Source organism: Pavona decussata, unplaced genomic scaffold (assembly GCF_977016875.1).
Source record: "Pavona decussata unplaced genomic scaffold, jaPavDecu1.1 SCAFFOLD_8, whole genome shotgun sequence".
In the NCBI taxonomy this organism is placed as follows: Eukaryota; Metazoa; Cnidaria; class Anthozoa; order Scleractinia; family Agariciidae; genus Pavona; species Pavona decussata.
The window spans coordinates 2,802,147-2,821,812 of NW_028145431.1; the positions used below are offsets into that span (position 1 = coordinate 2,802,147).

Here is a 19,666-nt window from a genome sequence, read left to right on the forward strand (position 1 = left end):
ATGATGATGATGATGATGATGATGATAATGATCATTATTATTATTATTATTATTATTATTATTATTATTATTATTATTATTATTATTATTATTATTATTATTATTATTATTATTAAGCGTACCCATTGTCACGCACATCGCAAATTCAGTTCACGCACGACGTCACCCCTGCGTGACATGAAGTGGTTCTCAGGTCCTTACGCAATGATTTGCTCTCGTCCACAAGAGAAAAAGAGACAGACCCTTCTTATAAAGGAAACCAAATCACTTGCTGCACGCAAAAAACTGAGTCCTGGTTGGTAACTCTGAAATTACGAAATTGTGCGGCTCTAAAGTTCGGTTCCATGGTTAGCTTTATTTAACTGTACAACAGTTTATGTAAGACCCACGAAGTTTTCTTTTGTTTATCATTTTGCAATGCCTCGCTTGTCACTCGCTCCCACTTTGTTTCTGTTTCTCTTCAGGCTTTTCAGTGATTTTCTCTCCTGCTTCTTTGTGTGCCTCTGGTTTCGGGCCATCTTCCGCGTCCTCGATAAGTTCGTATAGTTCCCCTTTGAAAGCGAATAAAACTAAAAAAAATCAAAGAAAAACAACTTAAGTGAGAATCTTAAAGTTTGACAATTTTTTTCTGGCCAGCCAAAGAGCGCCAGATGGCTTGGAAGAAATTGGCTAAACACAATCGGTGATGGGCATGTTTGTGCCGTTTTCAGCCATTTTTTTTTTTATCTTTTGCGCGTTGTCCAATTTAGCGCTGTTACACCATGGACAATTCCCATAACAGTTCTGCGACGTTCTCGGCGGTGGATTGCTGCCATGAAGACAAGTTTACTCGCGCCATTGTGTGGGTCTTTTACAAGTTATGATCGAATTCTGTTTGGATATTTGATGTTCTCTTTTGAATATGAAGTAATGAATTGATACAAAAATACCGTGAACATACATAGTCAACATATTAATTATCTAGGTTCCCGATAACATAACTGTAATTTAACGAATCAATGCTACCAATGCAGCCTTGGGAAGCCAAACAACCAGAGCACAGTGACGTCAAAGAAGAGCATGTGATTTGGCTTCCTATTGCGCCTGCGCAATCAAGCTAGCAGGGCCCTGAAGTTGAAAGGAGGGAAACTGCAAACAGACCAAACACAACAAAACTTGAGGAACTAACAAATTTCGGTAGTTACTTACGGACGATAAGCCTTAAAACTCTCCAAAGTCGAAGAGCAATGATGAAAGCGAAGCCCTTCCATGCCTCCTTAGCGTGCATGACACTGGAAAGAAGAATCGCAACACATGCGCATGTTAAATAGCGTTGAAATCTGCAAGGGGCCGTGTATTCGGTAGGTAGCGATAAGTAAGTAGGTATGCAGGCAAGCAAGTGGAAGGTACCAACCTGCCTAAGTAGGTAGGTAGGTAGGTGGTTAGGTTGCTTATTTACCTCAACAGTATTTCGATCGCAAAGGCTGTTATGACTACAACGGCATCAAATATCTGAAAAGAAAATTTATTTTAGTGTTATGAAACTGTTTAAATCAAAAATTAAGTCTTCGATTTCAGAGAGGTTCAGTGATTGCGCTGTTGGCCGCCTTTCAGCATCAACAAAACGTGACTGGGCCCTCGGAAAAATTAAATAAAACAAAAAAATAATTTACTAACACACAGTTTACGTTTGTTTCAGGTTACTGTGTTCCTTTCAGCATTGATGATTTTTTAAAGTGTCGGAGTATGTATCAATCACTAAAATAAACTTATAGTAACCCCTTTCTAAATAGTCGAGTGGGCGAGTCTCTTCTCGTTCGCCGAGCTCACGTCAACTTTTAAGTTCTCCCGTTCTCCCATGTTCTCCTTAAAACTTTGAATTTGCATGGTCATTTCATGTCGTTGTCTTGCAGAGGACGTCAAAGAAATTTGCACGGACAGAGCCATTGTTTAGCTCATTATATTTGACGCTCTCGTTGCCGTGTTTTTGTAATGTCCCTAATCATGGCGAGAGACGGAGGTTACGGTCCATATTACATCTTGGGTGGAGTCAGATGATGGTTAAGGTAAAAACATAAATAACTAAATTTAAAAAAAAAAAAGTATAAGAACGATTACTGTTGAGTAGTTGCTATGATTACCTCCAGTTTGTCCTTGAGAAAATACTCGCATCCCATTGCATAGAATTTAAGAAAAACCTGAAAATAAACATTGCCAAATCAAGAAAATTAACATCCTGACCAAGTGAAAAACAGCACTAGCCTTTCTTTCTCTGTCAAAAGATCCTGGCACGCAGAGAAGAGGAACTTAAGATGTTAACCTGTATCGTTATACATGCAATAACTGTGAAAAATGGTGAGGCTGTGGTGATTCTAGAAGAGGGATTAGCCAATGTGCAACGGTAGAGTTAAAGAAACTTCCTTCAGACTAACCTCCAAAACGAAGATGGCAAGGATAGTTATGCTCACAAAATGGAGAATGATTCTTGCTATGTGAGTTTCATCTGCAAGACAACGAAAAAAGTGCATCATGATTGAGCTAGCTTTTCAATCGATGCGTCATAAACTGGTAAAACAATATGTCATTGCAAAGATTGAAAATCAGCTGACATTAAGGCCCGTTGAAACGATTTCAACATTCGTTCAACATACGTTCAACACTTTGTTGAACCAAATGTTGGGGGTGTTTAAACAGGTAGTCCAACATTGTTGAAAGCGTAAAAAATGTTGAAAGCGTGTTGAATCAAATTTAAATCGGTTTAAACTTTCATTCAACATCCATACAACATTTCCTTTGTTCTCAAAAATGTTGAATGGTGTTGAAGCCGTTTGAACACTCTATTTGTCCAGCATTTGTCCAACATCCGTTCAAATTTTGTTGAACGGATGTTGGTCAAATGTAAAAACCGTTTAAGTCTTATAAACCACGAGAAGTTTCTCCTTCGACGCGATAAAAGTACGTGGGACGATAAGGCTTTTCCATAAACAGTCAATGCTGGACTTTAAATTGACTGTATATGAATCACATGATACAGAGACATTGAATTCACCTTTGATGACGTGGAACTCGATCAGCATAAGAACGAGGCTGATAATCACTGCGATTAAGATCAGGATGACGATCCCAAGCTGCCACGCGATTCCTGTCAGCATTTCAGCCAATGAGTGACGAAGAACGCTTGAAGGGCAACAAATAAGAAATTTTTATTCAAAAATTGTTAAGTCATTAATCTGAATAGGCTAGTGGGGCGCTGAGCTGAATTTTGCAATTTCTCACTCGATCAAGCTATCCGCGCCGTGAAACATATTCTGAATCACTGTTTCATGGCATTCATTTACCGATTGATTCAGTCTGTCAACTCTTGAGGTTTTCTATTTGTAAATCGACGGCCATGTGGAACCGCCAAAAATACATAAGTCAGACGCTAAAGCAAACAGCTGCTTACCTGCAGCATTCTTTGAAACTTCCTTCTTCGTATGTCTCAGTCAATCTTCTCCGCCACTTCTCCATGTATGTTCTTTTTCCATCAATGTCTTCCTTCGCCTTTAGTTCCGAACTAGTACAAAGTAAACTCAAAGTGGGATAGTTTGCTTATTATACTACAAAGAATTTCCATTATAAAAAAAAATGAGATGATCATAATCATCTCATATCCAACAAGCGCGAGTGGAATAATTGTTTTTATAAAAAACAACGAAGAAACATTGCTGTATCTTGCTACTTTTGCTTTGCAAGAACATGAACCAGAAGACAATCTAATGGTCGCTTTTTCTCGGCCATGGTATAATGGTTCACATACCTTGGCCGCTAAGCCAATCAGAGCTTTGGAATTGCTATATCCAATGATCACATTTTGGATATAAAGCGAACATTCTGTTTGCGTCCAACATGCAGATGGCAAAAATAAAGAGCAGAAATTGAACGGCTGATCCGAACGGCATTTTTCAAACAGGGAAAGTGCACATGGCCGTGATCTACGTAACAGTAATCCTGTACCATGTAGGACAGAAAGATTTCGAAGAAGTCTCTTTCTAGCCATGATACCTTTCATTAACAAGCCATGGTCACTATTTTTTAATTGGTTTTCTTATAGGCACTGTTACACTGGGATATTTGTCTCGCAACCTCGTTACGCCGTTGCAGCACAAAATGTACGTCTTAGTGTAACATGCCCTGAAATAAACTCGCATCAGCCAACTTCTACTTTTCGCAATAGTTTGCGGTTGCCCCAATTTTGGAATTACAGCTGCAAAAAACTGTTATTGTTTGGTTAATTTTTCATTCTCACTTCACTCTTTTAACGTGTTAATGAACTTGGCATGGTTGACAGAGCATCTTGTATCTTGTCAACGTACAATATATAAACTAAACTACAAATTCTTACTCTTGTTCAGTACTAAAAGAATATTACTGTTCCTCTTGGATGTTGGGATGCTGGTTCATCGCAGTATTGTGCCGGGCATTTAATTTTTGTTTTTCCTATTAAACAGTAACCATTTCTGCACTTGGGTGTGGAGGGCTGAAAATAGGAAGCAAAGTGGGGCCACGGTTTGATCAAGACAAAATACTGTGAAGCTTGTAATCTTATCAGACTTTTCAAACATGGTTATTAATTGCTACCAACACTTATGTTTATTATTCGGCTCCCGATGATAACTTTTAATAGCCCAATATATCCGTCACATTTGATGACGAATGTAATGTAAATCAAACCTTGGCAGAAGAACTTGTCAGAACTGCTATAAATTGGCCCAGAAAAACGCACAAACCACTAAGATGAACAAATTTCAAATCGAACTGAATGCCGAATCGATTCTTAATCTGTAGTTTGAATTGCATTCCGTGACGCAACTGAAATGCCCACGATTAAGCCTACACAATTTTACCAGCGCTTTAATTTCCCCCTATTTATCGGTTTCTCGCTAAAATTTTAGCGTTTCCTGCGGGGAAATGCTTTACCAAGCGAAACAAAATGGAGGCTGATCGTAGCGGAGTTTAGAACGCCGGAGGCGGGCGCGCGGAGCCCCATTGATGAGAGATCTTGGTAAACCCATGTATGCGAAAAATTTTCGTTATGACGTCACTGTCCATCCGGCGTACGTACGTACGTACGTACGTCCGCCTATCTATGTAAGCCATCGGTGAAATGTCACACTCAACCTGTGCGGCAACCCGCGTTTTTTCGGCGGGAAGTGGGATGGCTTTATACTTCTTCTAGAAAACAAACGAGAATTTTCAAGGACACTGATTTCTTGTATTTGTTGAATATGTTGTCAAACTACATATGTCGAGAAAGCAGCTAGGCGACTAATAAGCAAATTTGAACCCCGAGAGCGACGAACAAACAGGCGAAATGTCAGTTGAAAACAAACATGTGGTGAGCTGGGTGAATAAGCAACTCGCAAGTCGCATAGAAATTAAATGCATTTTTGCAGGGAACTGTCGGTAATTTTCCATATTTAGATCGTTGCCATACGACAAATATTCTGATCATAAATTTATTTTGAACATTCACAGAGCTATTCACATAGTTATGTTTTGTGTTGGACTTGTGTAATTCATTCGCAGGGCACATTTGTAAACACGCAGTAAACGTTTAAATATTTCGGACCACAACCAAACATTATTTTTCCTGTATTCTCCTTTTGTTAACGTTTACTTAGAGACTAGAATTATTTCTGTAAGAGAAATATTCACAGAGTTATGAATTGTTTTGAACATTTTGTGCTGGACCTGTGTATAATTTTAAGCGCTCACTGAAATATTTCGGGCCACAACCAAACATTATTTTTCCTGTATTCTTTACTTAAATTTTAATTAGGGACTAGAATTATTTCTTTCGGAGAAATATTCCTAGAGTCATTAATTGTTTTGAACATTTTGTGCTCGTCATTCGCAGTGCATATTTGTAAACAGTACGCCCTAATTTTAAAGTAAACGTTCAAATATTTCGAACCATAACCAAACATTTTTCCTTTATTTCTTTTCTTGTAACGATTATTATGAGACTATAAATATTTCTGTACGAGGAATATTTACTAAGTAATAAATTTTGAAACAAAAATATTTTATTTTTATCCGAGCGGCCAAATTGCACGCGTGGAAACATTACGTGGTAGCCAAATTTTCTTTATTGTACGCATTTCAAACTTTACACAAACGCATTAATACTTTCTACAGGAGAAATATTTGAGAGAGAGCGTAATTTTTTCATCCACAAGTGTTTAATGCTCTCGAACGTCATCGGAATTTATCAATGTGATCTTGTACGATCAACAACAAAAGCTTATGGCTTAAAACATTTTCTGCTGACGCGTAAGAAGTTTGCTTTATATGCACTTAAGATATATATAACTCATAAGAAGATGAAGAATTTGTAACGTTATTACGTTCATTCAATAAGCAGAGTAGCATGTATATAAATGCTATTACAAAAGGAATTGTGGAGCTCCGCTTTTAGGCTTGGCTAAATATATATTAGATTACTGCGCCATGGTTACTACGTACGACTTATGAATTATGCCTTGTTTATGTATATAGTATGAACTGAACATGTTTGATATTTTGAGGCGTGTTTGCCAGCATAATATATGAGTTCAGTTTCTGCTATAAGCATCTTGATTTGAATTTTCCTTCCGCCCCAGTTATAACAAAGGCCTGCAGAACGGCAGAAAATACTATAATTCCGTGTTCGAAACTTTAAAGCGCCCCCTTTGTTTTTGTTTATACGCGAGAGTTTGGCTATTATATTTTATTCGTAGCATGTCGAAATGGACGAAATCACTGTGAAACTACTAAAGATAATGAAACATACTTTCAGGAACACAACTTACAGTAAAGCATTAAGATTTCGCTTAACAATGCAATATCAATAATTTCGATGGCATCGAAAATGGCGGAGGCTGACTAGGGTCCTTTAAGAATAAATTATCCCTCAAATTGATAAACCATTGTATTTTCTTCTCTAATACAAAAGAAAGCGAGATCACAGAGCCGCTTACGATGTACTACAGTCAAATTCAACAGGACTTTTCTCCGTTTGCCTATTCAAAAGTTGTTTTGAATATGATAGTCAACTCGCGTCAAAAGGTTTACAAAAACGGTTGTTCGTGGAAATGACAGTTGTAAAGTAAAGAAATATAGCAAAAATTACCCGATCATTTGAAACAAACAGAACAGAGTTTTCTGGCAATAGAACAGACAGATTTGTAATATAAAGTAAAATCAAATCAAAATTCGTTAAACTAACAGCAAAAGCAACAAGACTTCTAAGCTTTACCTTTGGTCCATTCCCGCTGTTGAATATGTTGTTAAACTACATATGTCGAGAAAGCAGCTAGGCGACTAATAAGTAAATTTGAACCCCGAGAGCGACAAACAAACAGGCGAAATGTCAGTTGAAAACAAATATGTGGTGAGCTGGGTGAGTAAGCAACTCGCAACTCGCATAGAAATTAAAGGCATTTTTGCAGGGAACTGTCGGTAATTTTCCATATTTAAACATACTTCAAATTATACACAAATACTTAAATCGTTGCCATACGACAAATATTCTGAGGATAAATTTATTTTGAACATTCACAGAGCTATTCACAGAGTTATGTTTTGTGTTGGACTTGTGTAATTCATTCGCAGGACACATTTGTAAACACGCAGTGAACGTTTAAATATTTCGGACCACAACTAAACATTATTTTTCCTGTATTCTCCTTTTGTTAACGTTTACTTATAGACTTGAATTATTTCTGTAGGAGAAATATTCACAGATTTATGTGTTGTTTGGAACATTTTGTGTTGGGCTTCTCTAATTCATTCGCTATTCGCAGCGCATAGGTTTGGTAAACACGCTTTAATTCTAAGCGCTCACTGAAATATTTCGAACATTGGTTTTCCTGTATTCTCCTTTTGTTAACGTTTACTTAGAGGCTAGAATTATTTCTGTAAGAGAAATATTCATAGAGTTATGAATTGTTTTGAAAATTTTGTGTTGGGCTACTCTATTTATTCATTCGCCATTCGCAGTGCATAAGTTTTGTAAACACGCTCAGTGAAATATTTCAGGCCACAACCAAACATTATTTTTCCTGTATTCTCGTTTTGTTAACGTTTACTTAGAGACTAGAATTATTTCTGTAAGAGAAATATTCACAGAGTTATGAATTGTTTTGAACATTTTGTGCTGGACTTGTGTATAATTTTAAGCGCTCACTGAAATATTTCGGGCCACAACCAAACATTATTTTTCCTGTATTCTTTACTTAAATTTTAATTAGAGACTAGAATTATTTCTTTAGGAGAAATATTCCTGGAGTCGTTAATTGTTTTGAACATTTTGTGCTCGTCATTTGCAGTGCATATTTGTAAACAGTACGCCCTAATTTTAAAGTAAACGTTCAAATATTTCGAACCATAACCAAACATTATTTTTCCTTTATGTATTTCTTTTCTTGTAACGTTTATTATGAGAATATAAATATTTCTGTACGAGGAATATTTACTAAGTAATAAATATTGGTAATTGAACTGAGTGGAGCGCAATTTGGTCTGAAATCATACGCGTGATTTCAAAATCAAACGAGCGCGCAGCGCGAGCTTGATTTGAAATTACAAGTATGATTTCAGACCAAAATTGCACGACACGAAGTTCAATTACCACTTAATCACATCCATTTTGAAATCCCCCAATATTGCCCAAAAAAGTGTCTAAATAAAAGATTTCAGCCTCCCCCAGCCAGAATATGTTATTTAAAAAATCCGAAAAAAAAAATTGCACAAACATTTTAGAAAATTCTAGGAAATTTAAGCTTTAAAAACAAAGCGAAAACAGTGCAAACTTCAAGTTCAATATTGCCAGTTTAATTCCATTTATACGAGTACTGTAGATCGAATTAAAAAATGGTGCGATTTAGAGTCCAAAATGGTGCAATTTGGAAATAAATTGCACCATTTTGGACCAATCAGATTGCAAGGATCACCAGTGATTTCAAAATGGATGTAATTAATTTTGAAACAAATATTTTATTTTTATCCGAGCGGCCAAATTGCACGCCTGGAAACATTACGTGGTAGCCAAATTTTCTTTATTGTACGCATTTCAAACTTTACACTAATGCATTAATACATATAAAGGTTTTGCTCTTCGCCGTGGTTGTATGTTTTGTTTTCGTTTGCTTGTTCGTTTTTGTTTGTGTTCAGCACGTTAGTTACATGTTTTGCAATAAAATACTTAAATTAAAACACGGAGTGGGTGCGAGGAAAAGTTTTGAAGATGCGGTATGATGTACTAGGGCCAATATCAGAAAACGTTTACACTTGTAACTGAAAATCTGGGAACTTGTCATTTCACGCTCATGCAGAAACCCGAATTCAATAAACCGGCATTGTTGGAAATTCGTAACGATCATTATTAGCCCCTAGTTCCTTAGTAAAATCTTCATCCTGACCTGACAATCTCCTCCTGGGAATTCAAAGAATGTAATAACCTTCATAATCAGCTTCTCTTTCCTTTTAATTAACTTATTTAGCAACACTTACATTACAAGCGTACCCATTGTCACGCACATCGCAAATTCAGTTCACGGAGACGTCACGCCTGCGTGACATGAAGTGGTTCTCAGGTCCGTACGCAATGATTTGCTCTCGTCCCCAAGAGAAAAGGAGACAGACCTTTCTTATAAAGGAACCAGGTCACTTGCTGCACGGAAAACTGAGTCCTGGTTGGTAACTCTGAATTTCGCAATTGTGCGGCTTTAAAGTTCGGTTCCATGGTTAGTTTTATTTAACTGTACAACATTTTATGTAAGACCCACGAAGTTTTCATTTTTTTATCATTTTGCAGTGCCTCGCTTGTCATTCGCTCTCACTTTGTTTCTGTTTCTCTTCAGGCTTTTCAGTGATTTTCTCTCCTGTTTCTTTGTGTGCCTCTGGTTTCGGTCCATCTTCTGCGTCCTCGATAAGTTCGTATAGTTCCTCTTTGAAAGCGAATAAAACTAAAAAAAAAAACAAAAAAAAAAAAGAAAAACAACTAGAGTGAGAAGCTAAAAGTTTGATAATTTTTTCTGGCCCAAGGATGACAGATATCCTGCGAACATAGACGGAGTTTCCGGCTTTTGTGTCACGCCGCCGAAATCCGTCTGCGTTCGTTCGCAGGCTAGGTACCAGATAGCTTGGAAGAAATGAGCTAAATGCAGTCGGTGATGGGCATGTTTTGCCGTTTTCAGTCATTTCTTTATTGTTTTTTGCGCGTTGTCCAATTTAGCGCTGTTACACCATGGACAATTCCCATAACAGTTCCCCGACGTTCTCCGCGGTGGATAAGCGTCAGGAAGACAAGTTTACTCGCCCCTTTGTGTGGGTCTTTTACAAGTTATGGTCGAATTCTGTTTGGATATTTGATGTTCTCTTTTGATTGTGAAGTAATGAATTTATATAAAGAATACCATTAACATACATAGTTAACATATTAATTCTCTAGGTTCCGCCGATAACATAACTTTAATTTAACGAATCAATGCAGCCTTGGGAAGCCAAACAACCAGAGCACAGTGACGTCAAAGAAGAACATTTGATTGGCTACCTATAGCGCCTGCGCAAGCCTGCAAGGCCCTGGAGCCGAGAGTTAAAAGGAGGGAAATTGCAAACAGACCAAACACAACAAACTTTGTTGTGTTTGGTCTGTTTGAACTAGAGGAACTAACAAATTTCGCTAGTTACTTACGGAAGATAAGCCTGAAAACTCTCCAAAGTCGAAGAGCAATGATGAAAGCGAAGCCCTTCCATGCCTTCTTAGCGCGCATGACACTGGAAAGAAAAATCGCAACACACTAACTCGTATGTTAAATAGTGTTGAAATCTGCAAGGGGGAAGTGGATTCGCTAGGTAGCGATAAGTGAGTAGGTGTGCAGGCAGGCAAGTGGAAGGTACCTACCTGCCTAAGTAGGTAGGTAGGTAGGTAGGTAGGTAGGTAGGTAGGTAGGTAGGTAGGTAGGTAGGTAGGTAAGTAGGTAGGTAGGTAGGTAGGTAGGTAGGTAGGTAGGTAGGTAGGTAGGTAGGTAGGTAGGTAGGTAGGTAGGTAGGTAGGTAGGTAGGTAGGTAGACATATAGGTTGCTCATTTACCTCAACAGTATTTCGATCGCAAAGGCTGTTATGACTACAACGGCATCAAATATCTGAAAAAGGAAATTTATTTTAGCGCGATGAAACTGTTTATGTGATAAATTAAATCTTTGATTTCGGAGAGGTTCAGTGAGTGCGCTGTTCGCCTCCTTTCAGCATCAACAAAATGGGCCTTCGGCAAAATGAAATAAAACATTAATGTACTAACATGCACATTTTTTACGTTTGTTTCAGGTTACAGTGTTTCTTTCAGCATTAATGATCTTTTGAAGTGTCGGAGTATGAATCAATCACTAAAATAAACTTATAGTAACCCCTTTCTAAATAGTCGAGCGGGCGAGTCTCTTCTCGTTCGCCGAGCTCACGTCAATGTTTTTAAGTTCTCCCGTTCTCCCATGTTCTCCTTAAAACTTTGAATTTGCATGGTCATGTCGTTGTCTTGCAGAGGACGTCAAAGAAATGTTCACGGGCAGAGCCATTGTTTAGCTCATTATTTTTGACGTTCTCGTTGCCGTGTTTTTGTAATGTCCCTAATCATGGCGAGAGACGGAGGTTACGGTCCATATTACATCTTGGGTGGAGTCAGATGATGGTTAAGGTAAAAACATAAATTACTAAATTAAAAAAAAACTATTAGAACGATTACTGCTAAAGGGGAAGTATCATGGGGTTTTGGTATCTTTTGTTAAAAATGCTGAAACATGACCTTCACTTAGCTACAAAATAATTCTAGAACAACGAGAGGAAAGAGATCAACTCAATTCTTGAAAGGAACAACTCGTGATCTGTTCTAGCTCATTTTGGAAAAAATGCGAGAACTTGAAAAACATTAGCCTAACATTTTTCAAGTTTCAATCCATTCTAACCTACTCTGTCTCTGGCCAGAGGCAGCAATTAACAGCTGTATTGCACTGGAGTGATAATTTATAACAAAACTAGACAATTATTTTTTGTTTCAGTTAACAAACAAACATTTTTGGGGTTCTGAAATGACATCGAATTCACGTGATACTTCCCCTTTAAGTAGTTGATGATACCTCTAGTTTTTCCTCGAGAAAATACTCGCATCCCATTGCGTAGAATTTAAGAAAAACCTGAAAATAAACATTGTCAAATCAAGAAAATTAACATCCTGACCAAATGAAATACAGAACCTGCCTTTCCTTCTCTGTCAAAGGATCTTGGCGCGCAGAGAAGAAGTACCTAAGATGTTAACCTGTATTATAATAAATGTGAAAAATGGTGAGGATCTGATGATTCTAGAAGAGTGATTAGCCAATATTGGCAAAGCCGCACACTTGTTGCACAAACTATATAAGCATATATTTTTTAGGTACGAGGTGGCCTCAACTATAAGCCTGGTGGTTTCTAGAGGTCACCTCGCCATAAATTAACCACTCAATAAATTGTAAATATATTACAAAGAAAGGCAAATAAACTTCAAACTTCAATATGCAACGGTAGAGTGAAAGAAACGTCCTTTAGACTCACCTCAAAAACGAAGATAGCAAGGATAGTAATGCTCACAAAATGGAGAATGATTCTTGCTATTTGAGTTTCATCTGTAAGACAACGAAAAAAGTGCATCATGATTGAGCTAGCTTTTTAATCGATGCGTCATAAACTGGTAAAACAATATGTCATTGCAAAGAAAAAAAAACACCTCTAAAGACCCGTTTAAACGATTTCAGCATTTGCCCAACTTCCGTTCACTGACTTTTGTTGAACGAATGTTGGTCAAATGTTGAAACCGTTTAATTAAGTCTTATAAACCACGAGAAGTTTTTCCTTCGACGCGATAAAAGAACTTTGGACGATAAGGCTTTTTCATAAACAGTCAATGCTGGGCTTTAAACGTGATACAGAGACATTGAATTCACCTTTGATGACGTGGAACTCGATCAGCATAAGAACGAGGCTGATAATCACTTCGATTAAGACCAGGACGACGATCCCAAACTGCCACGTGACTCCTGTCAGCATTTCAGCCAATGAGTGACGAAGAACGCTTGAAGGGCAACAAATAAGAAATTTTAGTTCAAAAATTGTTAAGTCATTAATCTGAATAGGTTAGTGGCCGCTGAGCTGAATTTTGCAATTTCTCACTCGATCAAGCTATCCTCGCCGTGAAATATAATTTGAATCACTGTTTCATGACATTTTTTTACCAATTGGTTTAGTCAGTCAACTCTTGAGGTTTTCAATTTGTAAATCGACGGCCATGTGGAAACCGCCAAAAATACAAAAGTGACACGAAAGGAAACAGTGGCTTACCTGCAGCATTCTTTGAAACTTCCTTCTTCGTATGTCTCAGTCAATCTTCTCCGCCACTTCTCCATGTATGTTCTTTTTCCATCAATGTCTTCCTTCGCCTTTAGTTCAGAACTAGTGTAAAGTAAACTCAAAGTAGGATAGTTGGCTTATTATACTACAAAGAATTTCCATTATAAAAAAAATGAGATAATCATAATCATCTCATTTCCGATGAGTGCGAGTGGAGTAATTTTTTTTTAAAAAGCGAAGAAATATTGCTGTATCTTGATGTTTTTGCTTTGCAAGAACAGGAACCAGAAGACAATCTAATGGTCGCTTTTTCTCGGCCATGGTATAATGGCACATGTACCTTGGCCGCTAAGCCAATCAAAACTTTGGAATTGCAATATCCAATGATCACGATTTAGATATAAAGCGAACATTGTTTCCTGTTTACGTCCAACATGCAGATGGCAAAAATAAAGAACAGAAATTGAACGGCTGATCCGAACGGCATCTTTCAAACAGGGAAAGCGCGCATGGCCGTGACCTACGTAACAGTAATACTGTACCATGTTGGACACAAAGTTTTCAAAAGAAGCCTCTTTCTAGCCATGTTACCTTTCCTTAATGAGCCATGGTCACTATTTTTTAAATGTTTGTTCTTATAGGCACTGTTACACTAGGATATTTGTCTCGCAACTTTGTTGCGCCGTTGCAACACAAGTTGCGCGTAACGTTGCGTAGTGTAATTTGCCCTAAAATAAACTCGCGTCAGCCAATGTCTCGCAATGTTTATGTTGCCATCACCATTGCATGGAGTAGAACCGATTTCTACTGACTTTTCACATGTACAACAGTTTCGGTTGTCTCAATTTTGGAATTGCAGCTGCAAGAGAACTGTTATTGTTTGGTTAATTTTTCATTTTCACTTCACTCTTTTAACGTGTTGAAAATGAAGTTCGCATGGTTGACAGAGCATCTTGTATCTTGTCAACGTACAATATATAAACTTAACTACAAATTCTTACTCTTGTTCAGTACTAATAGAGTATTACTATTCTCTCTTGGATGCTGGGATGCTGGTCCATCGCAGGATTGAGCCGGGCATTTAATTTTTGTTTGTTTTTCCTATTAAACAGTAATCATTTCCGCATTTGGGTGTGGAATGCTGAAAAAAGGAAGAAAAGTGGGGCCACGGTTTGATCAAGACAAAATACTGTGAAGCTTGTAATCTTATCAGACTTATCAAACATGGTTATTAATTCACTGGAGTACGCGACATGCTACCAACACTTATGTTTATTATTTGCCTTCTGATGATAACTTTTAATAGCCCAATCTATCCGTCACATTTAATGACGAATGTAATGTAATTCAAACCTGTGCAGAAGAACTGCTATAAATTGGCCCAGAAAACAAACAAACAAACAAACAAACAACCAAGATGAAGAAATTTCAATCGAACGGAATGCCGAATCGATTCTTAATCTGTAGTTTGAATTGCATTCCGTGAAGCGAATGAAATGCCCCCGATCAAGCCCATACAATTTTACCAGCGCTTAAATTTCCTCCTATTTATCGGTTTCTCGCTAAAATCGTAGCGTTTCCTGCGGGGGAATGCTTTACCAAGCGAAACAAAAACGGAGACTGATCGTAGTTAACTGCGCCATGGTTATTACGACATGTGAATTATGCCTTTAAGAAAAATAAAACAATGATTAAAATTGAACTCTAAAAATTTTACCGATATAGTAGGAACTGAACATGTTTGATATTTTGAGACATGTGTTTGCCAGCATAATATATGTGTTCGGGTTTCTGAGATAAGCATCTTGTTTTGAATTTTCCTTCCGCCCCACTTATAACAAAGGCCTGCAGAACGGCAGAAAATCATAATTCCGTCTTCGCAACTTTAAGAATAAATAATCCATACATCGATAAACCATTGTATTTTCTTCTCTAATATAAAAGAAAGCGAGATCACAGACCCGCTTACGATGTACTACGGTCAAATTCAACAGGACTTTTCTCCGTTTGCCTATTCAAAAGTTGTTTTGAATATAATAGTCAACTCGCGTCAAAAGGTTTACAAAAACAGTTGTTCATGGAAATGACAGTTGTAAAGTAAAGAAATATAACAAAAATTACCCGATCATTTGAAACAAACAGTACAGAGTTTTCTGGCAATAGAACAGACAGATTTGTAATATAAAGTAAAATAAAATCAACATTCGTCAAACTAACAGTAAAAGACTTCTAAACTTTACCTTTCGTCCATAATAGCCGTTCAGCTGTTTTATTTCTTCCTTGGCAAACCAGCTTTTTTTAAACGATTAGAATTCTTAAAACTTGTCTCTATACGATGAATTAAAATCAGTTGGCTAAACTCCCGTACATAATAACGGAAAGATGCTGGTTTCGTCGAAAAAATCGCCAAACAATCAGCTCAGGAAAAAAATAATTCAAGCTTCAAAAACGTCTCCGAAATAACCGAGACGCGAGAAAAATTAGCATACGCAAATAAAGTATGTAAAATACGACAAGAGTGCTTCCTGTTAATCTAATAGACTATGCGACATATGGCTTGTTTGGCGTAAAAGCTTTCAGATATCTTTTGAAGTTTAAAGGTGGCTCTTAAGTTAATTTTTATTTGTGGTTAATTACATAAACCCACAGCTTATAAATTACTTGTCGACTTGGGAAACGACCTTCAAACTGTCTTTCTTTTTTCGATCCAGCTGATAGTTGCAGCCCGATAGGATACGGTTTCTGTCATCGCTTTATTTTTAGTGAAAAAAAAAAAAACGATTTATCCATATATAGTCGCTGTTTTAGTTATTACTGAATATTATACTTCAAAATGAATGACTCCCTTGTTTTGTACGTTAGCATCAGGCTTTTATCGCTCCCTGCCCTTTGTCGTTGCTGTTTTTATTTTACCACACTGCGAAGCATTTGAACGTCTTTAAATGAAGGAAACGTGTGTGTGGTGCATTTGGGGAAAAGAAAATTGGATGCTTTAATATCCCTTTATCCATAACTTTTACGCCATCATTTTATGCCGCAAGGAATATAACGAACCCTGGTTCTGCATGATTTGGCAAAAACACCAGGCAGACAGGATGATGACTTGTGTACAATATTCTGCAGAAGAACGGCGAGACCTTGTGCAAGCAAATAATTAGCCTGGTATAAGTTCGTTTCTGAAGGGCTAAGAGAGCGGAGCGAGCAAAAAGGTAAAGAGACTGGGAAGGAGACAGAGGAGTTTCTCACTACTCTCCCCAGCTCTCCCTCGAACCTCTTAATTTACAAGGGGAAAGGCCCTGGGAACTAGGTTGGCAGTCACCGATTCAAACTGGGTATTGTGCTATTTCTTCATTGTTTTTAGAAGAAAAGAGTAGCTAAATAATTTATTCGAAAATGTGTATGTAATGAATTTCAAAGCGAATTCCCAGAAAAACTGGAAAATTCCGCTCTCAAAAATAATTAACTTTATTAAGCGTCAAGGCTCTGTCCTTAGGAAATACGTTAACTACAATGTTTTCTCGCAATTTAAGGTTGGGATGGCTACAATTTGAACAGCAAAAGGGCACTATTTGTACCTCAAAACTTGGGAAAAACGAGTTTGATTAAATTCTGTTCTTGATACATATTTCATAGGAAACAGGAAGCAACACGACTCCTGCCTTGCCTGTCAAATTGGGGAGCGGTTTTCCTGGTGCCTTCTCAAACGTGAAGCGATGCAGCAGCCTGGAAGAAACTAAAAATAGCTCAGTTTTGGCAAGAGACTCTCCCAGGCACACTCGGCGACCGGCGCTGAACGGCAGATAGCTGCGATAACCATTGGGACCGGAGGTGGAGAAATTTCCCTCGGCATCAAGAAACCGCTGGGGATTGAACACGTCCGGTGACTCCCATTCGTCCGCGTCATGGTGGATCGCCCACAAATTCGTCATCATCATGGTATCTTTCGGTATGTCATACCCTCCCAGAGTACTTTGTCGTGTTGACTTGTGGGGGATGGACAGGGGAGTCGTTGTCGCGATGCGAAGTATTTCAGCAATTGTGGATTCCAAAAACGGAAGATTCCCTCGGTCTTCAAGGCAAGGCTGACGATTTCGGCCAATGACGTTATCGATTTCAGCCTGAACGCGTGCTTGGCAGTCTGGGTAATTCACCATGTACGCCAGTAGCCATAGCAACGTCCCTGTCGTGGACTGGATGCCAGCGTTGAAAACGTCGTTCATTATCATGACCAAGTGATCTTCGGAGAGGAGTTGCGAAACTTTGCTATCCTCTTCTTTTGCGTCATAAAACGCCTTTAATAACGCATCAGTTAAATCGTTGATCTTTATTTCCGTTTTGTCTTCGTTGTCGTCAAATTTCTTCTTGTGCTCGCTGTATTTTGTGTCGAGGACTTCATCTCTTAATTCTCTCGCTTCACGAAGGATTCTTGCTTCCTCAATCGGAAAATGTCGCAGCCAGGGAAGCATCTCTAGAATATTAAACCCCTTGAAAAGTCGAACAAAATGACTGTTGTATTTAATAATTCGCTTAAATTCTTCGTCTTCAAGCTCATAACGTTGTCCGTAAACAACAGCGCAAATTACGTTCAACACCATTAGATCAATATCGTGCTCTGGATCAACTGCATTCCCCTGGTGAGCAGAGAATCTCTCCAGCAACTTTTCCACTTCATCGCACACCTTCTCTTCCAGTTGCTTCAATCTACTTCCGTACATGCGCAGTGCTGAATGGACCAGTTTCCGCTGCAATATCATGGTTGGTGACAAATCTGCAAAGAAAATGTCCTTGGCCTCTCGTGTTAGGTAATCACCAATGAAGGTGCGTGGTCTTCCAGCAAAATCATCCTTCTTTGCAAGCAAAGCCTCGCGAGCCACATCAATGGAATTGATTAAAATGCACCGCTGGCCACCTGGCAAATACAGTGTATAGATCTTCCCATATTCCTTTGCGAGGTCAGTCACAGCTAAGTGGATCGGTTTCCCCACCAACCGGGTCAAGTTACCGATCAGAGGAAAGGGGCGGGGACCCGGGGGGAGGTTTTTTGGTGAAGGGGTGAGGAACACCCTCCAACCTAACAGAAGAAGAATAATCAATATGGCTGCCTCCACAATCATCTCAACAAGGTTCTGCTACAACCTGCAACTTGAAAAATAATCAATCAGGTCAGTCAGGGTTTTTCTCATGGATGTTTTAAAAAGTAGTCCCTTCTTCCGCTGAGACTAATTTAAGCGAGCCCCAGAAGAATACTAGAGAATCACGTGTCTGGATCCCCTTCTCAGCTGATTTCCTGGGATTCGGGATTAGTTCTTGATCCATTACACCCGAGCTGTATACGCAATATGAAAAACAACACTTTTACAGGGGCGAAAGCGACAAAAAATGGGTATGCTGCAAGTTAAATCGTCTGGTCACGACGGTACAAATGATATAAATGACTATATTCATCTTTGCGTGACAATACAGAAAGATCGATATAGTCACGTATTGTTGGGGTGCTATTGAAAAAGAAAATACAGAAAACTTTGAAAGAAAATGTGGACAAGTGCATTTCCTCATGATCAAGTGCAATTTAGTATTCGAATGTGAGGTGCGGTTGTTCTCTATCTAATGTTCAGCTGATTGTTGGTATTAGCGAAATTATTTTGCTTGACCGATGACGTAATAGAAGCAAACGACCTCGAATCTGCATAAATAGTTTAATACACACGACAGGTAACGAGCCAATTGCCGAAATAGGATTCTGACCCTGGTCCGGGATTCTAACTACCGCGTGAACTAATCGACTGAAGATTTAAAAAACGGCCAAGAACGTAAACAATTAATACTCGCTGTGCAAAGTTTAATGTACGATTGTCTGCTTAACCACTTTTATTCACTGATCGGGTGCGTAATAAGTGCGATTGTAATTGGTGTGATTTCATGTGTTTTAATTAGCCAAATACAACCTGCAAGCACTAACTCAAAATTGCGTTTGCCCCATAAGTAATCACATTAGTAACATTATGGAATGCACTAAAAATTAAAAGTAGTAGTTACGTACCTTTGATGTTAATTTCCACTGAACTCGATCTTTGCACTACAGTTGTTCACTAAGCCAATATCACAAGTGTCTGTCACGAAATCACCCAAGCCTCCACTTTTGAAACTCAAAGGGATCTGGGCCCGAGTTTTTCGGAGAAGTCCCACTGATGCGGCGTAAATTGTGTTACTTTATGTTTGTAACTAAATGGTCTATCATAAAGGTTTAAAATACTGTGTTGAATTACGAATACTACGCACGTATTTGTC

The 19,666-nt window shown here is 38.3% G+C and overlaps 2 protein-coding genes and 1 pseudogene across 5 annotated transcripts; all 3 read right to left on the reverse strand.

Annotated features, from left to right (window-relative positions):
- Positions 1-306: 306 nt before the first annotated feature.
- Positions 307-15,731, reverse strand: LOC146488944 (voltage-gated hydrogen channel 1-like). 2 transcript variants are annotated; one of them, XM_085115049.1, is made up of 8 exons: positions 15,619-15,731; positions 3,425-3,535; positions 3,029-3,156; positions 2,412-2,482; positions 2,121-2,177; positions 1,439-1,491; positions 1,189-1,271; positions 307-569 (listed from the first exon to the last, which is right to left on the reverse strand). In XM_085115049.1, the coding sequence occupies exons 1-8, from the start codon at positions 15,627-15,629 to the stop codon at positions 430-432; spliced, it is 654 nt and encodes a 217-aa protein (XP_084971175.1). In that variant the 5' UTR covers positions 15,630-15,731; the 3' UTR covers positions 307-429. The 2 variants fall into 2 exon arrangements, with proteins under 2 accessions (XP_084971175.1, XP_084971173.1); XM_085115047.1 differs by lacking the exon at positions 15,619-15,731 and adding an exon at positions 7,259-8,409.
- On the reverse strand, positions 8,980-15,756 carry LOC146488945 (voltage-gated hydrogen channel 1-like). Of its 2 annotated transcripts, XR_014865726.1 has the most exons (9): positions 15,619-15,756; positions 13,370-13,480; positions 12,976-13,103; positions 12,587-12,657; positions 12,133-12,189; positions 11,096-11,148; positions 10,697-10,779; positions 9,527-9,968; positions 8,980-9,494 (listed from the first exon to the last, which is right to left on the reverse strand). XR_014865726.1 is itself a non-coding variant. In XM_085115037.1 (8 exons), exons 1-8 carry the CDS (start codon positions 15,627-15,629, stop codon positions 9,829-9,831), a joined length of 654 nt encoding a protein of 217 aa, XP_084971163.1. In that variant the 5' UTR covers positions 15,630-15,756; the 3' UTR covers positions 8,980-9,828. The 2 variants fall into 2 exon arrangements, 1 of the variants encoding a protein (XP_084971163.1); XM_085115037.1 differs by having other exon boundaries at positions 8,980-9,968.
- Positions 15,757-16,819: 1,063 nt separating this feature from the next.
- LOC146488946 (steroid 17-alpha-hydroxylase/17,20 lyase pseudogene) lies at positions 16,820-19,575 on the reverse strand (annotated as a pseudogene). Its single transcript, XR_014865719.1, has 2 exons — positions 19,419-19,575; positions 16,820-18,514 (listed from the first exon to the last, which is right to left on the reverse strand). The product of XR_014865719.1 is annotated as a steroid 17-alpha-hydroxylase/17,20 lyase pseudogene (transcript).
- Positions 19,576-19,666: the final 91 nt, after the last annotated feature.

What these genes read in the sequence shown, in the direction of transcription:
- LOC146488945 (XM_085115037.1), bottom strand. An exon ending in TTGCTATCTTCGTTTTTGAG is followed by an intron (nt 12,190 to 12,586) that starts GTGAGTCTAAAG and finishes GTTTATTTTCAG; the next exon opens with GTTTTTCTTAAATTCTACGC. An exon ending in AGTTTTCAGGCTTATCTTCC is followed by an intron (nt 9,969 to 10,696) that starts GTAAGTAACTAG and finishes TTTTTTTTTTAG; the next exon opens with TTTTATTCGCTTTCAAAGAG.
- LOC146488944 (XM_085115049.1), bottom strand. An exon ending in AGTTTCAAAGAATGCTGCAG is followed by an intron (nt 3,157 to 3,424) that starts GTAAGCAGCTGT and finishes TTGCCCTTCAAG; the next exon opens with CGTTCTTCGTCACTCATTGG. An exon ending in CGAGTTCCACGTCATCAAAG is followed by an intron (nt 2,483 to 3,028) that starts GTGAATTCAATG and finishes GTTGTCTTGCAG; the next exon opens with ATGAAACTCACATAGCAAGA.